The sequence below is a fragment of the Castor canadensis genome, chromosome 11 (assembly GCF_047511655.1).
Source record: "Castor canadensis chromosome 11, mCasCan1.hap1v2, whole genome shotgun sequence".
Taxonomy (NCBI): Eukaryota; Metazoa; Chordata; class Mammalia; order Rodentia; family Castoridae; genus Castor; species Castor canadensis.
Genome location: NC_133396.1, coordinates 127,433,551 through 127,458,362, shown reverse-complemented (window position 1 = coordinate 127,458,362; position 24,812 = coordinate 127,433,551). Strand labels below are relative to the sequence as shown.

Below are 24,812 nucleotides of genomic sequence, written 5' to 3'. Positions count from 1 at the left end.
AGCTTATTTTTCTGTTTCTAGAGCCACAGTCTCAACCTCAGCTGCCTGCCTGTTACTTGGGTTGAGCAGGAATTCATAATCCCACTGATGGATTGAGAAGCAAACTCCAGTAGGGTCAAGGTCCCATGGTCCAGCACTGCTGAGCCAGGAAGCCAGGTCTTCTGGTACCTGCCCAGTGCTGCCTCTTCCACAGCACCCAGTCATTTTTGAGAGGCTTGGCCAAGAGCCCATCTTTCTTCACAACTCCATTTCTCATGAGGAACATTTCTTTCTTACCTGTAGCAGCACCACCCAACCCAAACCGTGAGGTGGCCGGTGACACCATCATCTTCCGGGACACCCAGATCAGCAGCAGGGCTGTGTACCAGTGCAACACCTCCAACGAGCATGGCTACCTGCTGGCCAACGCCTTTGTCAGTGTGCTGGGTGAGCACACCTTCACCGCTGTCTCCCCTCCACTCACCTGTAGTAGAGTCTCTCTGGGGTGTGATTGTGTCATAGGGTACTCTCTCTCCTCTGGAGCATAGCCAGGCTGGGCAGGGTAAGAGGGTGGCAGGATGGGGAAGCAAAATGTGGAGACTGAGGATGAGGTTTGTGGGAAGGATTGAGGACCTGAACTCCACAGAGATGGATGAGCGCAGTTTGGTACCCTCCTCCCCTGATTAGGGAGAGCAGGTTTCCTCTTCTGGATGTGTCCATTGGGAAATGGTTCTGAATATGTTTGTGTCACTCCTTGAGTGGGGACAAGGTGGGCATGACCGGTAGTTGCAAGATGCTTCGGGGATGTGGAGGGACAGCTCCAGAACCTACTTGGTAATTTGAGAAAAGCCTTGCAAAAGGTGGATTGGATATAGAGCAAGTGTAGGGTAGGCAGATGAATAAACTTACTCCCTCTTCAACTGATACTTAGAGGCTTCTAGAAGGAAGGCAGGTGAATGGGGAAGGTGCTGGATACCTGAAAGGCAACTGTCAGAAAAAAGCATGTGGAGATAAGATCAAGGAGAAAGAGGTAGAAGAGTTGGACTCCAGATCCAAGGTCGGTTCTCTGGGAATTTCAGATGTGCCACCTCGGATGCTGTCACCCCGGAACCAGCTGATTAGGGTGATCCTTTACAACAGGACACGACTGGACTGCCCATTTTTTGGGTCTCCTATACCCACACTCCGATGGTAAGTCCCAGGAGACCAGGTCTTCCCCAGAAGGTGTCATCTGCCTCAGTTTCCATCTGGCCCATAATAGTTATCCAGAAGTACCTGAGAACCGTAAAGGCTCAAATCTGATCATATGGGTGAGCCCCCTCATTTTACAGAAAAAGAAACCAAGACCCAGGAAGTGTCTGGGCTTTGTCAGGGCCACCTTGTGGTAGGAGGCAGAGCCTGCAAGGCCTAGCATGAGGCTCCATGGGACTCCTTCCACTACCCCACTGTCTCTAGTTTCGTTGCTGCCCTGTTCCCTTGGGCTGGTCCTTTCTCAGTATGCTGTGTTCTGCTGCTCTGTTGTGAGGTTTAAGAATGGGCAAGGAAGCAACCTGGATGGTGGCAACTACCACGTCTATGAGAATGGCAGTCTGGAAATAAAGATGATTCGCAAAGAGGACCAAGGCATCTACACCTGTGTCGCCACCAACATCTTGGGCAAAGCTGAAAATCAAGTCCGCCTAGAGGTCAAAGGTAAAGGAGAGGGTTCACAGGTATGAGTTCAGGTGGGGCCAGGAACCTCTGCTCACAGTTATCCATAGATGATATTCCCTTTGGAAATGTTCCCAACTAATGTTTGATCCTGGGTGGCCTCCTTTGTGGAGAGCAGGCTATGAGAAGCCTATGAAAACTGGACATGAGCCAGGCAAGATACAGCTCAACTGCTTTTCCTAAGATGTTTCTGTAGGCTGAGATTGGCATAGCCCCCTAGAAGAGGAAAATGCAGAACAGCTGCTTTTCCTAAGTTGTTTATGTTCAGAGAAGCAGGAAGGAAGGTTTCTCTTATTACAATGTCACACGCCTCCCCTAGAAACGTTGCTCCACCTCCTTGTTTACCACTGGGTATAAAAGACTCGCTGAAGGGGGACGCAAGGGTTTTTTGGCTTTTGGCTTTTTGTTGGGGAAGGCTTTTTGGATGAAGGGAAATTGCTGGAAGGAGATTGCTGAAGCGGGAAAATGAACTGCTGAAGGGAAAGAATTGCTGAAGAATTGCTAAAGGGGAATTGCTAGCAAGCCTGAGGGCCGAGATTTTAAGAAAGCTAAAGAGAGAACATGGGACAGTGAAAGTCTGCACTGAGAACTTTGTACATAGGCTTCAGAAAAGCTAAGCTAAAGAAAAGCTACAGAGAACATGGGACAGTGCAAGTCTGAGCACCAAAGCTTTAACAAAGCCAAAGAGAGAACATGGGACAGTGCAAGTCTAATTAAAGAGGTTTTAAAGAATAGTGAAGCAAGGTTTTAAAGAAGACTTTAAAAACAAGGTTTTGAGGAAAGACTTTAGAAGCAAGGTTTTAAAGAACTGCAAAGGAGTAAGGTGCTCCATCCAAGCACCCAACACACCTGGCCCCAAACTTTCTTTCTGTCTGTCTGTCCTGTGTCTTTTCTGCATCTCCCATCACTGCCCAGTTAAGCCTAGTCAGGTTCAGTAACAACAGGAGCAAGAGAAAAAGCTCGCTCCACTCCTGCACATGCATCTTCATGTCCCTGGGAGCTCTATCTGACCTGTGAGCTGGGAACACCAAGGCAGTTTATTTTCAGCCTGGTCCAAAGGGAATAAGGAAAGGAACCTGCTATCCATCCCAGATCCTAGACCACTCCAGAAGTCACATCGTATATTCCAAAATTAGAGGGAAAGAACTTAGGGGAATAAATTACTATTTTTGATTACCCACATGGGATCTCCCCTCCATTCTTACAACTGCATAGTATGCCTGCCGCCTTCCATGGCTGGTTCAGAGTCACAATATCAGACAGGTCACGCTCGCTTTGTGCCCACATGGGGGTTGTGGACAGTTAACGGTGAGCTCCCTGGATGTCTCCACAGACCCCACCAGGATCTACCGGATGCCTGAGGACCAGGTAGCCAAGAGGGGCACCACAGTGCAGCTGGAATGTCGGGTGAAGCACGACCCCTCACTCAAGCTCACCGTCTCCTGGCTGAAGGACGACGAACCACTCTACATCGGAAACAGGTCTCTGTTCTCCCTTCTCGATTCCTGGTGCTGCTTTTAGGGTCATTTTTTTATCCTTGCTCTTGGTGTCATGCATGTTACCAAGAAGCTACTGAGGAGCTTGGGGATTCCTTGGGGATTCCTTGGGGATCCTTGGGGATTCCTCCTCCCTAGGGGTGCACCCTCTTTCTCCTTACCTCCCCATCAGCTCCTGGCTACTCTCTCCTTCACTTCTTTTCTCTCTTTTTTCCCTCTCTTCCCCACCCCTCCTCTCTTCACTTCTTTCCCTCTTTTCTTTTCCTTTTCTTTTTTCCCCTCCTGCCTCTTCCTCCTCTACTGCATCCCAGCCTCCATCTTTTCAGCAAGGCTTGCAGTGCTCCTGTTCTCCAGTAGAGAGCAGGGTTGGCCCCAGCCACCACACTCATTGTAGAGCCTGGTGGTTCTCAGCCCTTAGAACTGCTGAATGCTTTCACTCTGCCTGCCTGCTTGTCCCTCACTCCAGTCCCAAGCTCACTGAAGTAGGGGTAGGATTCAGGTGCTGATGGTGTTTCTTATACACAGCAAGGGTTGAGAACTGCTGGTCCCAGCCTCCCTTCCCAGGGCTATCTCTACTATTCCTCTTCTGTCTGAGTACAGGTTGTGCTGGGCAGAGGTAGCAATTATTTCCAGCCACATCCAACATTCTGTAGTGCTGAAACACCTGTGCTGTCGGTGGGCACAGGCATTCTGCACTCTCTTTGGTGCTGACAGCTTTAGAATCCTGCACTGCTCTGGAGCACCTCATCCTTCTGGGAGAGACAGTTCAGAGAATCCAGGGTAGGCCCTCAAGCCTGGGCACAGAGAAAACTAGTGTGGGCTGAGGAAAGACAGCACAAGTCGGGGAAGAAGGTGGATGCCAATCTGCCTTAGTGGGATGGGCCTAATGGAGACCAACTGGGGAGGATGCACAGCACAGGAAAGGCTCAGACTGGCACAGTGTGGAGTTTGAAGGCTACTTGAGCTCTGCCTTCTTTCATTTCCCCTTCATTGAGTGCTCCTGACAACCATGGAGAGAGACCTTGCCTCTCTCAGAGCATGGAGATGGTGACTCCCATCCCCTAGAGGAAACCTTGGCTCCCAGCCCAGCCTTACCACTTTCCTCTTCCTTCCTTCCTTCCTTCCTTCCTTCTTTCTTTCCTTCCTTCCTTCCTTCCTTCTCACCATTCCCCATGGGGAGAAAGCAGTAGCAGTGCCCAACACCCCACCCCACCCTCCTGCCAACCCCCGTACAACACCTTGCAGGATGAAGAAGGAAGATGACTCCCTGACCATCTTTGGTGTGGCGGAACGGGACCAGGGCAGCTACACATGTGTCGCCAGCACTGAATTGGACCAAGACCTGGCCAAGGCTCACCTCACTGTGCTAGGTAACTGCTGCCACCTACATCAGCACTGGTATCCCCTTCTTCCCACTTCCCAGCAGCCAGAAGAGCTGTAGACGCCCAGCAGTTTCCAGGGAAACACCTACAGTCAGCAGGGGTCAGGCATAGGGATTTCTCACCCTTGGGTCTCTGCCATTCTCAGAACAAGGACAAGGAGAGTGGAATTCCCCAAATCCCAGCTTAAGGGTGCAGAGGGATGGAGGGAAAGTGAAGGGGGCTTCTGGGTGTGGCTTCTTGACCTCCTTTCCAGCTAACTCCACACACTAAGTCAACTAAAACAACCTACCAGTAAAGCTAGACCCAGTTTTGTGTCTGGGTCTCCAACAACCTCTGCCAGCCTTCCTCTCCCTTCCTCTCCACTCCTGGTTGGGTGGCATTTCACAGTATATTACACACTAAGCAAGGCAATGCTAACCCTTCCTGTTTTGGGGTCTAGGCTCAGTGCGGGCTGAGGAAAGGCAGCACAAGTAGGGGAAGAAGGTGGATGCCAATCTGCCTTAGTGGGATGGGCCTAATGGAGACCAACTGGGGAGGATGCACAGCACAGGAAAGGCTCAGACTGGCACAGTGTGAATACTAAGCCATCCCAATCTGAAGGGAAGGTGTCTTTCCCTTCTGGGAAGCAGACCCCACTGCCCACACCACCTCTGTCCTCTCCGTGAGCCCTACTATGTAAGCGCTGGTGTACTCCTGTCCCTCCTGCAACAGAAGGCATGGCTGCTGGCCATGGTGTGCCAGGCAGATTAGTAGTATTTGGATGGGAGAGAAACACAGAGGCTCTGTTCCCAGCTGGGAAAGAAATATAAGATGGCCTCTGTGAGGGTGGGGGGCTGTCCCTGGAAGGGAGGGTGCAGTGGTGTCTGGAGTACCTCAGCCCAGGGGCAGCTGTTCAAGTCTCACCTGCCTGTTCCCATACTTCCAGAATATCTTTAACCCTGATAACCTGCTAACCTGGATAACCCGTCTTACCTTTGCAGCTGATCAGGCCACTCCAACTAACCGTTTGGCTGCCCTGCCCAAAGGTAATTGGTACTAATCATGGGCCCAGACCAGTGCCCAATCTGGGCACCCAGGGGTGGAGTTTTGAGGAAGAGGGTGCCTCAGGAAGGTACTTTGTTGTACAGGCTTGTGGGTAGCATCTGCACACCCCATCACTTACAAAGCCCTCATCCACCTGCTTCCCTGACCAGTACCACAGGCCTGCTCCAGATTCCTTCCACAGACTGAGTCTGGAAGTCTTTGTCAATTCTCACCCTTCCCTTACCTCCAGCCACTCAATCTGTCCCTTGGGGTGACCAACTGCCCTCCAGCTCAGCATCAGAAGTGTCTAAGGTCTGGTCACAAAAGTCTGCTCCCCTCAGATTATCTGAAGGCCCATAATTTTGCATCCTTCCCACACCTCCAAGTATATTCATTTACAGTCTGCACACATATGCACATACTAACGTGAGTTTGCATGACTCACCTTCCTGGTCCTTCCAACAAACAGCCAAAATGTGGATATAGCTGATCCAGGGAGCCAAGATAGGGAAAAAATCCTGCCTTCCCCCACCAGTCAGTGACTGGATGGCTTTCACCCCAAGCCAAGATGGCACTATTCCCACTAAAACAATCCCAGGGAGATCAGAGCCCCCAAAAGGTGCAGCCCTCAACCCTGTGTGGAAGCTTGTAGGTCCTTCCATCCTACATCTACCACTAGAACTCATAGACCATGTCTCCATCTCCTCCCTGGCCTGGTTTTCTCTCTTTGTGTTCTCATTTTTCTGACCTGTCTGCCCTACTCAGCCCCACAGACCTCCTGGACTCTGGTCCCCTCAGAGCCCTAGCACACAGAGCAGAAGGTAATTACCACAAGACAACAAGACAAAGTCCCACATTTCCTCATCAGTTTCTCTAAATGTGAGCATAGATCTGATGAAAAACAAAGCCATTTCCAAATGCTTGTGCTCTAAAGAACGTCCACAGAAACAGGATGGGTTCACCCCAGTTCTCACTGTGCCCTATGTGATCCTCTTTATTTCCTGGATGCACATCCTTTGATATTATTTGGGGCAAGGTAGAATTTGGGGTTTCCTCTTGTTCTTCCTTGGCCCCCAGAGGGAAGAGGGTGGTTCCTGTACTGGCCATCCAGGGCAGACTGGGATTGGATCCTGCTGGTATTAGATACCTAAGCCCCTCAGGGACCTGTCCAGGACTGGGAACACCTTGAGGAGGGACTGGCTGTAACTCAGAAGTCCTTTGTGGTGTCTTCTCCATCTGCTGCCAGGACGGCCAGACCGACCCCGAGACCTGGAGCTCACCGACCTGGCTGAGAGGAGTGTGAGGCTGACCTGGATCCCAGGGGACGATAACAACAGCCCCATCACAGGTCAGCTTAGAGCCCCATGCCAGAAAAGAGGGTTGATAACAGCCTGAGATACAGGGCTTTTCTTTATGTCTGTTCCCACCTCTGCCCTACCTGCATGTGCATGGAGGCCTTGGATTCCTTCCATGTGTTCAGAAGAATGCTCTGTGTTTAACTGTCTACCTGGGAAGATTATAAAGATGAACAGAAGTGAAGGAGGATGTACTTGTAGAGCTGGAGGTTGCCAGGTTGGGTTCTGAAACAGCTCTGTCCTCCTTGCCCACTCAGACTATGTTGTCCAGTTTGAAGAGGACCAGTTCCAACCAGGGGTCTGGCATGACCATTCCAAGTTTCCAGGCAGTGTCAACTCAGCAGTCCTTCAGCTATCCCCATATGTCAATTACCAGTTCCGGGTCATTGCTGTCAACGAGGTTGGGAGCAGCCACCCCAGTCTGCCGTCTGAGCGCTATCGAACCAGTGGAGCACGTGAGTACTTGAGCACCCCAAGAATGCCTGGAGCCAGGTGTCCTGAGTTCAATTTCAGGTTCCCCGTTGCCTTGAACCTAACTTCTCGAAGGCTTATGTCATCTGTGAAACAGAATAATAGTAATATGTACATCTCAGGACTGTTGTGAGGCCTCCGTTTGAAAATGTGTGTCAGATTAGATCAAGGGCAAACACAACAAGGTGATTAGACTTTGATCACATGATAAAGTGAGAGCACACAAGGGAGGGGTGAGGATAGGTAAGACACCCAAAAAACTAGGTAGCATTTGTTGCCCTCAACGCAGAGAAACTAAAGCAGATACCTTAAAAGCAACTGAGGCCAATAGGAAAAGGGAACCAGGAACTAGAGAAAAGGTTAGATCAAAAAGAATTAACCTAGAAGGTAACACACATGCACAGGAAATTAATGTGTGTCAACTCCCTGTATAGCTATCCTTACCTCAATTAGCAAAAACCCTTGGTCCTTCCTATTATTGCTTATACTCTCTCTTCAACAAAGCTAGAGCAAGAGGGTAGGGGGTGGGGGGTAAGGGAGAGGGTGGGGGGGAGGAGGGAGGCGGGGGGGGGGGCGGGGAAGAGGGGAGAAATGACCCAAACATTGTATGCGCATATGAATAAAAGCAATAAAAATTTTAAAAAAAGAAAGAAAATGTGTGTCAGGTGCTTGTCGTAATACCTGGCATGGAGTAAGCACACAACAAATATGAACTGCATTTTTTATTATCAGTATTACTATTATTATTAGGCAGCACTGGGGTTTGAACTCAGGGCCTCACACTTGCTAGGCAGGTGCTCTCCCACTTGAGTCACTCTGCCAGACCTTTTTGTGTTGAATATTTTTGAGATGGTCTCTCAAACTATTTGCCTGAGTTGTCCTCGAACTGTGATCCTCCTGATCTCTGCCTCCTGAGCAGCTAGGATTACAGGTGTTATAAGCCCCTGGCCCCTGGCTATCAATATTATTAATGATTATTAATTAGCTACTTAAAAGGGGAGCTCTATGGCAAAGATGTGCAGCAGAAATACACAAGCCAGTGCTATATCAGATTCTTCTCCTAACACACTTAGGTAATGTTTAGATTTCTGAAATCACACCAGCTCACAGAGGGTGGAGATGCTCCCCCAGAAGGAACATGAAGTGCCAGGGATAACCTGTGTTGTGTGAAACATATTTAGGAGGTGATCCAGGAAGGGGACAATCCACGTTGAGTTGGCTTATTGGCCACCCACAGTGTGAGAAACCTTACAACAAATGCTGTCTGACAAGGGATTAAAACTTACAAGAAATTAGCTCTGCTATGGAAATTTAAATCTTAGGTAGGAAGCTAAGATTTCTCATGCACATGAGAAAAAGAGTTGCTGAGAGAAGCCAGTACATAGAGATGACAAGTCAGGCAGAAAGGAGGCAGGTTGCTTGCCGTGCCCAGGCCAGATACGAATTGGACTTCAGCTTCGTGTGTTTGGATTCCAGCCCCTGAGTCCAATCCTGGTGATGTGAAGGGAGAGGGGACCAGAAAGAACAACATGGAGATCACGTGGACGGTAGGAGCCTTCCCGACCCTAGCCCTTGATGGGCCTGCACCAAGGAGCTCTTTATACCCCAAAGGCCCTGTGTCCATAGTGTGGTGACGACTGTCTAGCTGGTTTGGATGGCCACTCTTATCCGGAGAATCAGCTCATCTCTGAACTGACCACTCAGAAACCAAACAGGAAAAGTGTCAAGGAGCAGGATTTCAGAACAGAGATAGGAGCAAAGGTGACCAAAGTCCATAGACTGCCAGTCCAGCAAAAAACCATAAATGCCACCAAAATAAAGTGGACTTCTTTCAAAGGAGAGACTAAGGTTAGGCTTTAGGAAGGATATGGACGGAACACCACCTCCAAGATCTGATGTATCTTGGGGACCTCAGTAGAATTGTCAGGAGTGTCTGAGCCGTGTCCAATGTAGGCCCTTCCTTTAGTCATGGAGCAGGGTAGGTAACTTAAAGGCTCCCTCCAGGCCAAGATTTTCAAATCCCATCTTCACCTTGGCTCACTGACTATAGTTTCCTAGGCAAAATTGATCACAAAATGACTTTTCTTCCCAATATACTTCCAAATCTAAGAGACACAAATGCAGCCACTAAAATGTCAGCATTTCTGAGCTGCTACCACAGTAATGGGCACAGGGAGACACAATGCTTGGTATCGCAGTCATCTTTGTCACTCTGAGAGTCTGGTCTCCAGCAGCCAGGCCAAACAGAGCAATAGCTCTGGGTTGAACAAGGTTCAGGATACCTGGTAGACAGCTCTGCATGGCACATTCAAGAGGCCTGATTGCTGGGCCAGGTCCTTAGAGAATAAAGAAACAGACCCCACCACTTTTAAAGAACCCTGATCTGTTGTAAGGACAAGACAGACACACATGGGATTGGTATGACGGAAGTCAGTTCAGCAGTTTGAGTTCATCAACAGAAGACAGACTGTGGTTAGATGCAAATCCTTCCCTGTCCGACTCTGGAGAAGCTGGTGTTGTCCTTCTTTTGCTGCTGGCCGCTCCTGTACTGGGAAGGGATTCTCTTTAAAGTAAACCTTTTGCTCCCTTTGCACCCGAGGTGTGGGCAGATCTGGGCATCAAAGTGACCCGCTCTTGAGTAAAGTTTTTGTCATAGAAAAGCTACATGCTTCACAAAAACTAGGACTCAGGGCTCTTGGGAGACTTGGCAGAGGGGACATGCTCTCCCTTCCCTTGCAAGGAGGCTAGCCAGTGTTGGGCAGGCCCAGGCAGGGTACTTGACACAGGAGAGGGCAAGCTGTAGGTGGTTCCTCGCCTGCACTCTCTCTACCCTGCTTGTCTGTCCCTCTGCCTCACCCTGCCTGTCTATCTCTCTGTCTCACCCTGCCCAGCCCATGAACGCCACCTCTGCCTTTGGCCCCAACCTGCGCTACATCGTCAAGTGGCGGCGGAGAGAGACTCGAGACACATGGAACAACGTCACAGTGTGGGGCTCCCGCTATGTGGTAGGGCAGACCCCAGTCTATGTGCCCTATGAGATTCGAGTCCAGGCAGAAAATGACTTTGGAAAGGGCCCTGAGCCTGACACTGTCATCGGGTACTCTGGAGAAGATTGTGAGTACCCACCCACCCTCCCTCCCCAGCAGGACCCCTACCACCAGGCCATGCCAGGCCACTCTCACAGGGTGGCCGTGGGAGGGCAACCCATTCCCAGGAAGGAAAGGTGCCCTATGGTGACCTAGACCATGCAGCACCTGGAGTGGAAAATATTATCTAAACACTAGTTAGGACTGCCGCCCATGTTACAGATGTGAAAACTGAGGCCCTAAAGAGAAAGGCATTTTCTAGGATTATATAGAAGCAAGTGTTAGGCTTGAAAATAGAAGCCAGCAGGTCACTGGATCTGCAGCCAAGCTGTTTTCCTGCTAAACTATGCTAGCACCAAGAAAGACTTCAGGACCACCATCCCAAAGAACTATAGTTAGACACTCCATACTCCAGACACCTCCCACAGGCAGGGGAAGCCCTGACAGAACACCAGACCAGAATGTTCCAGAACAGCAGTCCCAGTGTTGCTCCCAGCCCTTGGAATTGAGCAGAAAAAAAGTTCTTTGGATGCTGGCACTTGAGTAAATCAAGAGTCCAGGTACATGGACCTGGCTTCCCAAAGAGGGTGGCCTCTGTATTCCCAGCACACCTCTCAGTTCCACAGGCTCCTGAGCAGCACAGAGGACCCTTCTGGCTCAGGGTGACCATGCCCTGTTGTGTCAGTGTCTGATCCAAGAAGAGATGATAGTGTTGGTGGGGTGAACAGAGGAAGGGAGAAGGGAGACTCTTGGGGAGGGGTGAACTCAGACAGCAATCTTGGGCCTGAAGCCCATTTTGATCCCATAATGGTGAGATGAGAAGTGAGGGCTGGGCCCTGGAAGGAGTCATGAGTGGGGCCCACTAGAGATGAGCAGAGGGGTCAGGAGCAGTCCCTCTTTTCCATCACACTTCATACTTTCTTGATGGCAGACCCTAGACATAAGAATCCAGTGGGGACTACCCAGTGGATAACTGTAGACAGGACAGCCTCTAGCCATGGGTTTCCTGGACTGCCCCTGAGTTTCCCTTGGATCTATCTACCCTGTGCTCTGATGGATTAAAGGGCACAGGGCAGCTTTGCTTCTGTAGTAGAGTGGAGAACAGAGGGGCAAGAATCATCATGAGGAACGAAGTGGACCTCCCATCCCAGGGGCTGCAGAGTTAGATTCCCTTCCTGAACCAGGTTAGATGGAAGTCATCTAACCTGGAAGCCATCTAAAATGTGGGTAAAGTTTCCTGCTGGCAGAAAACAGATGTACACTCAGAAGTGACTATCAATAATGTGTGGACAGCATTAGAGGGCAAACAGCAAGGTATATGAACCTCTCCTCGAGGGCTAGCAACAGCAGGTGCTACTCTGAGCCTCGGTGGGGCAGGAGATGCATGAGTCACCAAACCCATGAGGACCACCCTCAGAAGCCATGGTCTTGGGTGGAAGAGTGCACGCCGTTCCCCTGCAGCCCAGCAAAGATGAAGCAAGAGGAAACAATATCCACCCTCCTCTTCTCTGTTCCTGGGACCTCACACTGTTGGCCAAACCCATCTGGAAGCCGGGAACAAGGGAGCCCAGCTGATAAGGTGTGAGGAAAGCAGCTTCCCAGGTCACAGATCAGGTGGAAAGGTGGAGAATGGAACAGAGGGACAGATGAGCCCAGAACCTGAGTGTCACAAATAATTGTCCCCTAAATAAGTGTGGGTCAGCAGAGTCTCTCCCACCTGTACTTCCACCTTTTTTCCTAAGTCTTCCCCACCTCCTCCAAGTACTGTCTGATGGAGGAGACATGGCCCTCTGCCCTCCTGGAGTACCCAGTATCCAGTGAAGTAGAGGTACAGGCCAATAGAATCAGTCAATTCCAAGGGCCACCCTTACCTATATAACCAGCTCTCTATTCCAACACATTACAGATCCCAGGGCTGCACCCACAGAAGTTAAAGTCCGAGTCATGAACAGCACAGCCATCAGCCTTCAGTGGAACCGCGTCTACTCCGACACGGTCCAAGGCCAGCTCAGAGAATACCGAGTGAGGAAGCCAGCTCCCCACCCCACCTAACACCCAGCTTGCTAACCAGGGCAAGGGAACAGCAGATGTGGGCATAGGAGATACGGAAGGGGTCCTAGGGATATTTGTTGGATCCAAAGTTGATTCAAGATGATGTCTAGAATTAGATGCTCAAAAATATATCCTGAAAAAAAAAACATATACATATATACATACATATATATATATATATATATATATATATACAGTCATGTGTCATTTAACAATATAGTTATGTTCTGAGAAATGAGTCATTAGGCAACTTTATCATTGTTCTAGCATCATAGCATCCTTACACAGGCCTAGATTCTTACACAGACCTAGATCGCAGCAGGCATCCCTTGGTATGGCCTCTTGATGCAATCAAGAGACAGAGATAGGAGGATCGTGGTCCAAGTCTGGCCCTGGGCAAAAAGCAGGACCTTACCTAAAAAATAAACCAAAGCAAAAAGGGCTGAGGGTATGGCTTAAGTGGTAGAGTACCTGCCTAGCGAGTGCAAGGGCCTGAGTTCAAATCCCAGTACCACCAAAAAAATAAAAAAGAGAGAGAGAGATGCAGAAAACCCAGAATGTGTGAGGCTATTCAGCAGTATAAGGTGGCATACTATTTTATGATAAATTTAAACGTTTTTATAAGTAGAAGGATAAAAAGTATGAAATAATGATAAAAGTACAGAACAGTAAATACATAAAGTAACACTTGTCTTTTATTGTCAAGTATTGCACACTGTACATAATTGTCTTGGCAACACAGCAGGTTTGTTTACACAGATCACCACAAGCACATGAGGGATGTGATACATACACCATCATGGCTGTTATGTCACTAGGTCATAGGACATTTTCACCTCCTCATAACCTGACAGAATCCCGTCATCTACGTGCTCCTTCATTGACAAAGCATCATGCACTCATGACTGTATACATATACCCACCCCCAGATGTGTCTTACACATGTGCTACAGAGATTCTGCTCAGCAGAAAACCCTGTGAAGGGTCGTGGGTTGAGTTAGCATTGCTTAGCACTTGCATTTGTCATACCTGTGTGAGTGAACACACATGTATCTTCATGTGCAGTGTTGAGGCACCACTGAGCTACACCCCTCCGCCATTGTCCTCTGCGGGTTGTCTGCCCACCCCACCTGCCCCCAGCCTGGTTTTGGAAAGCCACACTAATAGGCAAAGCCACTGAAAGGGTGCAAGTGCCCTCCCTGTTGTCCCAGCTAACTCTATTACCCAGCACAGAGATTATCAAGGTCCCTGACTTCTGGTGCTCTCTGCTGGGAGCAGTTCTGCCCCAGCATCTGTCCTTCAAAAGTTGAGGTGAGAAGGGGAGGAGAGAAAGCAAGCCCAGCGTGTACAAGGTCTCCCTCAGGAGGCAGCTCCATTGCAAAGTTGGCTGGGACTGGAGGGAGGCTGTCACTATTGGTTGCTGCTGGTTCTGTGACCTTGAAGGTCACCAAAAGTGGGCTGATAAGCCAGGCCAGTGGTACACGCCTGTAATCCCAGCACTGAAGCAGGAGGATCACAAGTTCAAGGCCAGCCTGGGCTACATATTAAGTTTGAGACCAGCCTGGGCTATCGAATGAGATTCTTTCTCAGAAAAAAAAAAAAAAGAATTGGCTAACGGACAGTTGGGGACTGACAGAAAGGATCAGCCTCTTCTTAGAAAATGAATTTAGCAGGCAGGGGAAGAAAGGCAAGATGATGTGTGCACTTGAACACGCTCCTCCCCAACAGTTAACTTACACCCGTAACCTACTCACCTGGAGATTTTTCCAGCCAAAGCATCTTCTCAGTCTGGACTTTCTCTTTACTTTGCTGTGGGCAGCCTCAGTGACACTGCTGTCACAGGCTGACCTGTGGCTTCTTACCCACTACTAATCTGAATTCCTCTGCACCCTGTGACACTGCCACCCTCTAAAGCCATCCTGTCCTGTCCAAGCTCTGCCACCATGCAGCCCTAGCCCATGCGCGTGTTCATCTCTAAACATCTTCAGGAGTATGAAAAGAAACTGTTTGACTTCAGAGGACGAAATCACCCTTTGCTCACTCGGACCGCTGGAGTAACCTGCTGCTTGTCAACACCTGTCTGCCTCCAACCTAAACCATACTAATCCACCTCCAGGTGATTCGGTGTTTGAGCACAGGGTGCAGCTTTCCCTGCCTGAGCCCTTGGCTCCTATTTGTGGTTCTAAACTCCCTGAGCAACATGTTGCCCAGCTTGGAAATAAGTCTCATGATAGGATAGCCAATTCACCCCTTCCCGAAAGAAGTGGCATGGCTCAGAAAACGCATGGACCCACAACCCAATTTCTTGTTCAACAAATTTGTACTCGCCAGTGGCAGATGAATGGGAGCCATAAGGCTGCTCTTCCCTCCTGCCCCCACCCTGTGTGAGACTGATGAGGTCGTTGGAGACTTGGAACCTGTAGCAAGCAAAGGGAAGACCTGTCACTACTGCCAGTACTAACCACTAACCCGGCCCTGCCACCCGGCCCTCACCAGCCTTGCCTCTGTTCTGAAGGCCTACTACTGGAGGGAGAGCAGCTTGCTGAAGAACCTGTGGGTATCTCAGAAGAGACAGCAAGCCAGCTTCCCTGGTGACCGTCCCCGGGGCGTGGTGTCCCGCCTCTTCCCCTACAGTAACTACAAACTTGAGATGGTTGTGGTGAATGGGAGAGGTGATGGGCCTCGCAGCGAAACCAAGGAGTTCACCACCCCAGAAGGAGGTAGGTCTGACCCGCAGCTATGCAGGGTGGGCAGGACGAGGTAGCACATACTGCTGGGCCTGGAACAGCGCCAGCAGTGGCTCAGCATGGATGGCACAAGGTGACCTCTGCGTGGCCTCAATGAGTGGACAGACTGCAGGCTGAATGGCTCCACTATCCACATGGAGTGCTCCATCACCAAGGGGCCCTGCCCTGATGGGAGGTTGTAGCTCAAGAGAAGGCCTGTGCAGTCTGCTGGTGTGATATCAGATGGAATATGCAGGCTGGCCACTCAAGGCATTGTGGGGGCCGGCCACCCCAGCACCTGTGAGGCAGAAGGCAGCGCACGCAACCAACTATCTGGAAGACTTGTTTACCCACGACCTTCACAAGTCTCCCTACAGCATGCAGAGCAGTGGTGCAGAGAACTGGCTGTTGTGTGTGAAGGCTGCAGAGGTGTCACCCCTCCTTTCTGCGGGCTTATGGCTTGACTCAATCCTGGCGTCCAGGCACCTTGAAGTCCCCAGTTCATTCTCTGTTCTCACTTCTTTTACCCTCTTTGCATTGGCTTTGCCTTCTTGTTTCTCCTTCCTCTCTCAACTGTTATTTCCCTGTTTTCTTCTCTTCCTCCTTTCTCCTCTCCTTTGTTCTTCCCTCTTGTTTTCTTTATTCCTGTCTTTCCCTCCATTTGGTTTTCATCATCAGCCCCTCCTGCCTTTCCAGGTACTCCATCCTGGGCTTCCTTCTCCTTACTCTTGAACCCAGTGTTCTCAGCTCAGAAGCCTGGTCCTACTGCTGGACCCACTGGTGAAAGCCCTTGGCTAAGAATTAGGAACTGTGGCCTCACTGCAGAATGGCTCTGATTGCTTCCCTGCCTGGGAATGGCACTAGGAATGACTCTGCCCAGTTTGGAGGTACCTTTGCAGGATCTGAGGCTAATGTGTGCCAAGTTCAGTGTAGTTACAAATGGAAAACTTGATTTACTTCTTCCCCATTTCAACAACAGAGTCGGAGGTGGCCTCACACCTGAGAGAAATTACATCCTGGACAGGCAGTAGGCTCTGCTGGGATGTGGTTCAGCAGCTGTCCAGCAAGGGGGTTGCCCAAGGTCAATGCCTTCATGCCTGTGCTTTGTTTTCTGTGTTCCCCTCATCCTGCCTGTCCCTTCCCCCCTCATCTCCCCTACTCTCTCCTCCTTCCCCAAGTACCCAGTGCCCCCAGGCGTTTCCGAGTCCGGCAGCCCAACCTGGAGACAATCAACCTGGAGTGGGACCATCCGGAGCACCCCAATGGGATCCTGATTGGATACACCCTCAGATACGTGGCCTGTATGTTCTGCCCTTCGCTCTCTGAGTAATCTGGGAATCGGAACTTCCATCCTCACCATTTTTCCTAAGGACTTGAGATAGAAAGTCTATGGATGCAGAGGGAATTGTGAAGGGGCAGAGGAGCCAAGGAAATGGTTCCCCAGAGGGTTATAGGAGGGAGGTGAGACCCAATCCCTGCTCTCCTTACACAGCTCCATCTGCAGGAAGCTTCTAGTCTGAAAACTAAGACAAACAGAACTCTGGTCTAATGAGGGAAATAACCCCAGCCCTTAGGGATCTTGTCCAACACCTACAAGTCTAAGAAAGAGAGTCCCTCACCTGGTGGGCAGACAGTGTGTGCTCAGGAGTCCACAGACTCTCAGGAGATGCCTTAAGAAGGTGTCATTTGCTAAGGTGACTGTTCATAAAGCAACCAAGCAACTGTGAAGTGATTTGAAGCAAGGGCCTGGGTCAGGAAAACCTCACCTCAAGAGCTTATCGTCCCTGTGCTGGGACAGGAGTGTCATTAAATTTGAAAATCTTTAAGCCTTCTAGTGTAGGCCATGGGCCAGGTGCTGTGTCATTGACAATGTCACTAGCCAACCGGGTGCCCATTTGCCATCCTAAATAGATCTCTGGGCCTGACACCTTTGCTGATGTGTTGAGCACAGCCTCTAACAAAGGAGAGAGTAACGGTCAGAAGTCCTGGGGGCATTGAAAAGAAGAAAAGAACTCAAGAGATTTGCCCATGAAGATCTTGGGAATTACAAACCCAATTTTTCAGAACTGACCACATCACTTTGCAGTGAGCTAGAGACAGTGGGCTGGGTGAGGAAGTACTAACCCTAGGGTGTAATCAAAGAGCAGGGAGGGAGTTCTTGCCCAGTGCTCTGCCTTTGAATCACACCTTGAAGATCACCAGCCAGGGACCACCAGTTCTCTTTCCAGAAAGTGCTATAGATTATTAGGCAGTCACAGTAAGTAAACTTCCACTCACCTCTCTCTCCCCAGTTAATGGAACCAAAGTGGGAAAGCAGATGGTGGAAAACTTCTCTCCCAATCAGACCAAGTTCTCGATGCAGAGAGCAGACCCCGTGTCACGCTACCGCTTCACCCTCAGCGCCAGGACACAGGTGGGCTCTGGGGAAGCGATCACAGAGGAGTCTCCAGCCCCCCCGAATGAAGGTAGGTCTGTGGCAGCAGCTCCTGGGGTGAAGAGCCCCAGCTAATTCAGATGATAAAAAACACACCGAGGGCTGGGCCTGCCTTCTGGGATGGAGAGGAAGTGAGGCCACCAGTTTTCAACCCCAGTAGAAGGTGTGTCTTATGTGCTGGGAGACAGGTGTTGATTCTGTATCTGGAAAGGTGGGTCTCCTGAGACGCAGGCAAAAATGGGCCGCCATTGACTCACTCAGCTACTTGGACCATCTGCCACCTTTCTCATAGAGGAATAAGGATAATAGCATGAGTCGAGAGAAGTAGATGAAGGGGAAAATGTGAAAGTAAATATGCTAGTGAATAACACCAAGAATAAGGAAAATGGTGTCCATTGAAGGAGCAGGGATATTACTGAGAATGCCCATGAGGACCTGGGACAGCCCTTCTTTTGCCAAGGGCATGTGGGATCAAGGAGGTGGGGAAAGCGTGACATCAACCTGCTTGCCCAGATCTATAGTAGAGCAGGGAATGTGGTCCCTCTTTGCAGCCTGGATTAGATGAGTGGTCGGGCTGTAGAGAGGAGGAGGTGGGACAGAGCCCATTACCAAGCCAGCTTCACAAAGAGCAAGTGAGCTCATCACCCCAGTCCTCTGGTCCTGGCTTGTTCCAGTAGAAGCTTCCCCCACCAGAGCAATGCCTGCCTCAAGATTCCAGTAGAGGGTGCTCCAGGCTCACCCGCACACATGCTGGCTTCCCTAGGAACCTCTCGAGGGCTGCAAGACTGCAAAGGCCTCAATATTGGCAGAGCCCTGTGAAAAGGTGGGGACCCCTCTGCCTCTCCAGAGGTACAAATGGTGGCCTATGCAACAGCATTTCTTGAGCACTCACAAATATGGTGCCAGACACTGTGCCAGAAACAAGGGGCACAAAGGAAGTTCACAGTGAAGGTATCCACCAGAGTATCCGATTGTAAGCCTAGGTGAAGGAAGTGCAGTGGCCAGGTGCGGGAGGGAATCTGTCCTGCAGGAGGTACCTGCCAAAGGGGTGATGGGAATGGGCATCCCAGGGTCTGCCACGTTACTGTGTCTAGTACTTTCCCTAGAAAGTTCAGGTCCCTCAGCTTGACCCTGACCTGGGTGAGGTGGCCTGAGCACCACCCCACCCCCATCCCAGGAGAGCATTGTGCTACCGTCTGGGACTGCTGCCTTAACCCAGGCTCCTGTGCAGCTCATCAGCACCCTGCAGCCTTTTCTGTGTCCCTCTCTGATCTTGTAAATCAGAAGTGATTTACATAACAAGCTCCCCCTTCTGGTGTCCTCTTCTGACCCCTGGGCACTCAGGAAGTTTATTAGCGCTGGGGGACTTTGGGTAAGTGACTGATGAAGACTGTTCCCAGAAGCCAGGCCAGGCAATGGTGCACTTTCTCCTTGGCTGTGTAGAGATATACAGAGGGCCTCTTCCCCACCCCCATCTCCACCCAATACAGAACAGCACACAAAACCCCATTGTCTAGCTCCAGTGACCACCATAGGAAAACTTCTACAGCCCTAGGGTACAAGAGAACAGAGCACTTTTTCTTCTCAATTTAGGGCTTTGTGGAAAATTTGGTGATTTGTTCTGAGGCTCTCAGTCTACACTCAGTTTCTTAATTTCATAAAGTTCAACCAGTGGGAAAGAATTGGGACAGCAGAACACCATTACAGAGACTCTAGGGCTTTGCAGGACTGAGGTGGGGGGATCAGCCAAGCACACACCCCTCTCCTGTCTACTCCAACACTATTTAGCATCTTCTTGCAAAGATATAGTAACTATCTTTTTGACTAGGCTTGGTGTCTCCTGCCTCACCCACACCTTATATCCTCAGTTCCTGGCATCTTAGAGGGTCATCCAACCCAGCCAGAGAAGAACACACCTTTGGAGAAAGAGCTGGGGACATGGCATTCTAGGCGAAATGGCCCGTGCTACTGCCTCCTAGGTGACTAACCCTTGAATAAAGTAGGAACAGAGTGTTTTAGAAAGGTCTTCAAGCCCCAAGTGGAAAGGTAGGAATCTGTCTGACTCCAGTGGAGTTGACTGTCACAGTTGGCATCAAATACCAGTTGGCATCCTCAGGGTGGCAGCCAGCACCTGGCCACAGTGTCAAGGTCAGGTTTGAGCCCAACCATCTCTGCTTGCATGTCCTGTGGTTTCACCTATGATCTCTTTTCTCTTCCCTCTCTCATCCTCTCCCCTCTCTCTCTGGCCATCTTGGGTGCTGTGTCTGAAGCTACTCCAACTGCAGGTACTGTACCAGCAGCAGAGGTAATGGGCATGGCATGGGGCCATGCAGGTGGAGCCCAGCCCAGCCAGGGTGGAGTAGGAGGGAGAAGCTTGGGCCGAAAGCATGCTTCAGACTCACCCTTTCAGTGGTGGAGAAGCCAGACTTTAAAGGGGCAAGGACCAGAGCATGTTGTCCCCCATCACTTAACATTTGTCCCCCGCTGAAGAAGAGGGTAATTTAGAAGGGGTCTCATGCGAGGGCTCCTGACAGCTCTCTGGCATTGCAGTTTGCTCTGAAGTAGCATAATTAGTTCCCTTGCCTGGGCTTGACATCTCAGAACACAGAGATGGCCTGGAAGCATGCTGGATTGGAGACAGCTGGCTCCTGGCTCATGGTCAGGCTACCATCCTCTGAAAGGGTGAGCGCACTGTGCATGCTGGCCTTGCATGCTGCATGGGGGACCCAGCACCAGTTTCGCCAGCTACCATGGGTTCTGGTCAGTGACAATGAGTAAGTGTGTCTTTGAGTGGGCCAGGTGTTCCAGGACCTGGAGTCTCAGTGAGTTCAGGGCTCTGATCTTCCTCCCACCCCTCAGAAACCCAGCTTCTCGAAGGCTTTAGTGTTAAGAATGACCTCCACTCTTGGGGCCTGAGAGATGGAACTGTGACAGAAGCCAGGGACTGGGCAGGTGGCTCTAGCTTAGGAGCAGACCTGCTAGCCAAGTTTCCCCTTGAGTCCTCATGCCATGGGTTTGAGGGCCATCGAAGGACTCTAGGCCACTGAAGGCCTATCCCCAAGTTAGAAAATCTGGGCAGAGGAGACACCAGGGCTCCTTTCCTGGCCATCCTCTGAGCCTGGATTACATGGGAGTGGGGGGGCTTAGAATAGGGCAGGGTTCCCCCTTTAAATTCAAAGGCTGTAAGTAGGACCTCACGAGCACCTCCTCGAGGAATCTCCAGGCAGCGGGAGAATGAGAGTCAGGCAAGGAAACTGAGGCTTGGTTTTGGAAGAGGATGCTACTTTGCTCAATTTGGTTTCCTCCCACCTTCGCTCATTTATCTCCGCATCCCCTCTCTAGATGGATTCTATTTCTGTTGCACACCTGCTTCCTTCAGTTTGCGTATGTTTTGCCAGCCAGATCTGTGGTTGGTGAGCAGCCACCATGCTTTCCTCCTCTAGCCCTCTGTGCTATCCCATCCCCAGTAACTAGGCCAGCCAAGATGTGACTTCCCACAGGTCCGAAACCCCTCTGCTAGGAAGTGAGACACAGACATTGTCCAGGGCCTGCTGTCCAGGGAGAGAGAGATCCTTGCTACACTTCCTGGTTCAAGTTTAAACATGAGTCTTTCTCTTCTGTAATTGTTACAGCATGTGCTCAGGGCACCTAAGGGGAGAGGCAGAGAGAGTACCATGCAAGTCAGCACAAAGCTCATTGGTCAGGTTCATTGCCCACCCCCAGTCCTGGCATCCTGGGACCCAAGGCAGGTGGGTCCAGCAGTAGGGAGTCTGCCTTGTTCAGTGGGCATCTGTGCCGATCTGTGCTACCCTCTTGTGAGTGGTGATTGAAAGGGGGATGAGAAGTGTCATTTCAAACACACTTAAATAAGAACCAAACTCTCATGCTATACAGAATGAACTCAGGGGCCCTGCCCATCAATCAAGCGCATTTCCCGGGTTCCAGCTTCTATGCGACATGAGGGTAGGAAGCAGGTCACACAGAGAGATGTGCCGATAATATCAGATGTTCTCAGTTTGATGCACATAAGAACCTTCTGCACGGTCTGTGGGTGCCAAAGCAAATGGAGCTCAGGTTCTGCATTTTTGACATGGGCCCAGCATCCAGCCCACCACTCTCTTCCCTCTCATCCTCCCCAAACCTGGGCACTTTTTCCCCAAACTGATCTGCTCATATCTCACCCAGTGAAGCTAATCCTCTCATCCACCTGTATCTGCAGTCTGTTAGGATTGCTGCCCATCTGTTTGACAATCTGTGGGTTGGCCAGGGTAGTTCACACACCATGTGGATATTTTGGGACCAAACACTCCACCTTGGAATATCAGAAAACTGCTCTTCTCCTCTGATTCAGCTCAGATCTGCAAATGGTTGCCGGGCTCCTGACAGGTGCTCGGCTCCATGCCAGATTTTGAGGACAGAAAACGAATGAACTTGTCATTTCTCCTCAGTTTTCTCCCCAAAATTCTGGTGGAAAATCCTCAGCAATGGCTGTGGTGCCTTCTGGTGTGCATTAAGCCACCTGTGGGGTTGACCCTGCCTCTTCTAATGAGACTCTAGTACCCTAGACCCTCTTAGGTAACAGAGGGTCCCTGCTTCCTCTACTCAGTTGCCCAGCCATGGTCTCCACTGAGCAGTGATCAGAATTGGTTCCAAAGCCTGGTTCCTGCTCTGGCTAGAAACAGCATCCCAGCCCAAGAACATGTCTGCCTAGCATGTGGTTCCCTCTGTTTATAAACCAGTGCCACTTTGGGGCTTACCGCCCTTCTAGCTGCTCCCTAATTCAGCCCAGGGTTAAATGATAACTCTCCTCTGACCTCGACATGGATAATTTTCCCTATGGAAAGCTTGTCTCCTCTTGCCTACCTGCTCCAGGCTCTGACAGCTCCCCCCCCCCCCCGACTGCTGTGTCTTCCCTTCAGCCCTTCCTCCTTGCCTCTGCTCTCCATGTCTGCAGTGGACCTGTCCAGTCCAGGGACAACAGACACAGCGAGGAGTGGACAGGAGGTGTGCTGATTTGCCAGCTGTGACTTCAGCTGAGATTATATCCTCCAGAGTAACTCTGATGGTGGGAACCCTAGGCAGCCGCCAGGACTCCTCCTCTCCTCTTGTGCCTTCTCACTAATACTTTAGCCATACAATGGGAGGGGAAACAGCTAGGTAGCCATCACCAAAGAGAATTGCTTCCTTCCCACCACCATCAGCAGAAGTGATTTTCAGAGGGAGGGGACAGGAGGGGGCATAAACATTCCCAGAGTTACTTACCATCCTTGTCTCTGAGCAGTGGTGCCAGGCAAGGGACATGCTGTATCCTCCTCAGCCTCTCTGTCCCTAGGATATGGGCTAGAAGCATATCCTAGAAGCAGAAGCAGGCAGGCTCTGAGGGAGAGTGTGGCATATGAACATGTGTCTCTGGTTGTAGGTATCAATAGCCACGTGACAGTCAGCATTGACTTCGGGGAAGATCGACTTGGGTTTGGGGGCCTGGGGAATGAACAATCACTGTGCCTGCGAGAAGGGAAGCCCAGTAGGGCAATTCAAGTTGCAAGGGAATGTTTCTAATGACACCTTTTAGATAGTCTTGGAAAGAGGCCCTGTGAGCATTTCATCTGCCAGAAAGTATTAGAAAACACACTACTGATAAGGAATAAGGAGAGCTGACCTGCAGATGGACAGAATAGCCTCTCCAGGTCCCTCCCAGCAGCACCAAGCATGTGTCCATGGCAGTGCAGGAACCAGGCCTGGGATGGCTACCTTCACCTTATGGCTGTCTTGGACTCTTCTGTCTGGGTGCGTGCTGCACTCCTGTGGGTGCCTTGGTGAGTGGGATGAGCACTGATAGCACTGAACTCAGGCCTGGGGCCACCTTGGGCAGAACACATCCCTGAATAAAGAACCTCCCCCTCCCCATGCCTTCCTGATGCCAAGGGTTGGGGAATATAGCGTTGCTGGCTTTGAACTTGCCTAGGAATCTCTGGGATGTAAAAGGATGTAAAAGTCAGTTGCCCAGTAACACCTCTGATCTTACAATTGAGGAAGCTGCGGGAACCCCAGACATATTCCCTCCTTCTCATCCAGGGGATGAAAGGGCTTTTATTGACCAGGCTCTGATTGAACCGGCTTAGACTTAGGATCCTTGTTCTCCCCTGAGAATGCTTCTCTAGCTTCTTCCCTCCCTGGCTTAGCCCCCTTCTTCAGTGGAGGGAGAAGCAGGGGATATTATTTTCCAAAACCTCTGGAGATTTGAGGCAAGGAGGGGTGTCACTATTCCTTGGGAGTTAGAGTTACTTGCTTATGTCAAAGATCCCTGCCTGCCATCCCACTAGTGTCAACACTAGGAATTGGACTGTGGTCAAATCACAGGAGACGGGGTGCAGGGAGGAGAGGTGGCTCTGCCTCTGATTTGCCTGTCATCCTTCTCTCACTCTCAACTTTGCAAGCGTTGATCTGGAGAGAAATGCCAGGGTGGCCCTTTGTTAGCGTCTTGTCCCTTCTGTAGAAGGAAGGTGGACTCTATCTCATCTATAGACTAGGATCATTGCTGAGTGACGTCAAAGGGCAGGTTTGGACAAGAGGTGGGGTGTGAGAGTTAGCCCAGGTCTGAGCCACTCTGGGCCCTAGATGAAGACTCATGGGAAAGGATGCCCAGCGCATGGCTTACCTACAGGGGTCGCTGTTTCCTGAGGCTGAGGTGGTATTGCTGGTCATGGGCCACACTGTGACCCCTTGCTCCAGGTTCCAATATGAACAGGAAGAACTTGGGGTGCATAGGCCCAAGTTTCCTAGAAAGAAAGGCAGTTGCAGGAAGTCAGGGTGGTGGGAGTTAATTGCAGGAAGGACCACCATAAGGCAAAGAAGGGAGAGAGGAAGAGAGGCAGGAGGAGGAGAGGCAGGGGAGGCAACAAGAGCTGGGACTGGGGGCTTCAGGGAAGGCAGACATCAGACAGCTGGCTTACAAGGCTCCTCTCAGAGTGGGGGTTGTTCTCTCTATGGCTGGTCTGGGTGGTTGTTTGAAGTAAAACAGGTGTAACAAAGGGTGACTTAAGGGTAAAAGACTGGGAATGGCAGGGCATCCTGTACAGGCAGAACAGGGGCCCAGTG

General features: G+C 50.6%; 1 protein-coding gene across 22 annotated transcripts in view; it reads left to right on the top strand.

Annotated features, from left to right (window-relative positions):
* Nfasc (neurofascin) overlaps positions 1–24,812 on the top strand; it is a 174,075-nt gene that overhangs the window by 125,243 nt on the left and 24,020 nt on the right. For 13 of the 22 annotated variants that reach the window (XM_074048530.1, XM_074048527.1, XM_074048529.1 and 10 more), the window contains 15 exons: positions 283–426; positions 1,059–1,170; positions 1,505–1,671; positions 3,023–3,170; positions 4,431–4,555; positions 5,548–5,592; positions 6,837–6,938; positions 7,203–7,400; positions 8,893–8,963; positions 10,308–10,530; positions 12,409–12,524; positions 15,070–15,274; positions 16,459–16,581; positions 17,572–17,745; positions 19,985–19,999. In XM_074048530.1, the coding sequence (XP_073904631.1) occupies positions 283–426; positions 1,059–1,170; positions 1,505–1,671; positions 3,023–3,170; positions 4,431–4,555; positions 5,548–5,592; positions 6,837–6,938; positions 7,203–7,400; positions 8,893–8,963; positions 10,308–10,530; positions 12,409–12,524; positions 15,070–15,274; positions 16,459–16,581; positions 17,572–17,745; positions 19,985–19,999 (1,968 nt within the window). Of the gene's footprint in view, positions 1–282; positions 427–1,058; positions 1,171–1,504; positions 1,672–3,022; positions 3,171–4,430; positions 4,556–5,547; positions 5,593–6,836; positions 6,939–7,202; positions 7,401–8,892; positions 8,964–10,307; positions 10,531–12,408; positions 12,525–15,069; positions 15,275–15,958; positions 15,977–16,458; positions 16,582–17,571; positions 17,746–19,984; positions 20,000–24,812 lie in introns of all 22 variants that reach the window. The other 9 variants (XM_074048528.1, XM_074048546.1, XM_074048544.1 and 6 more) reach the window with 6 other exon arrangements.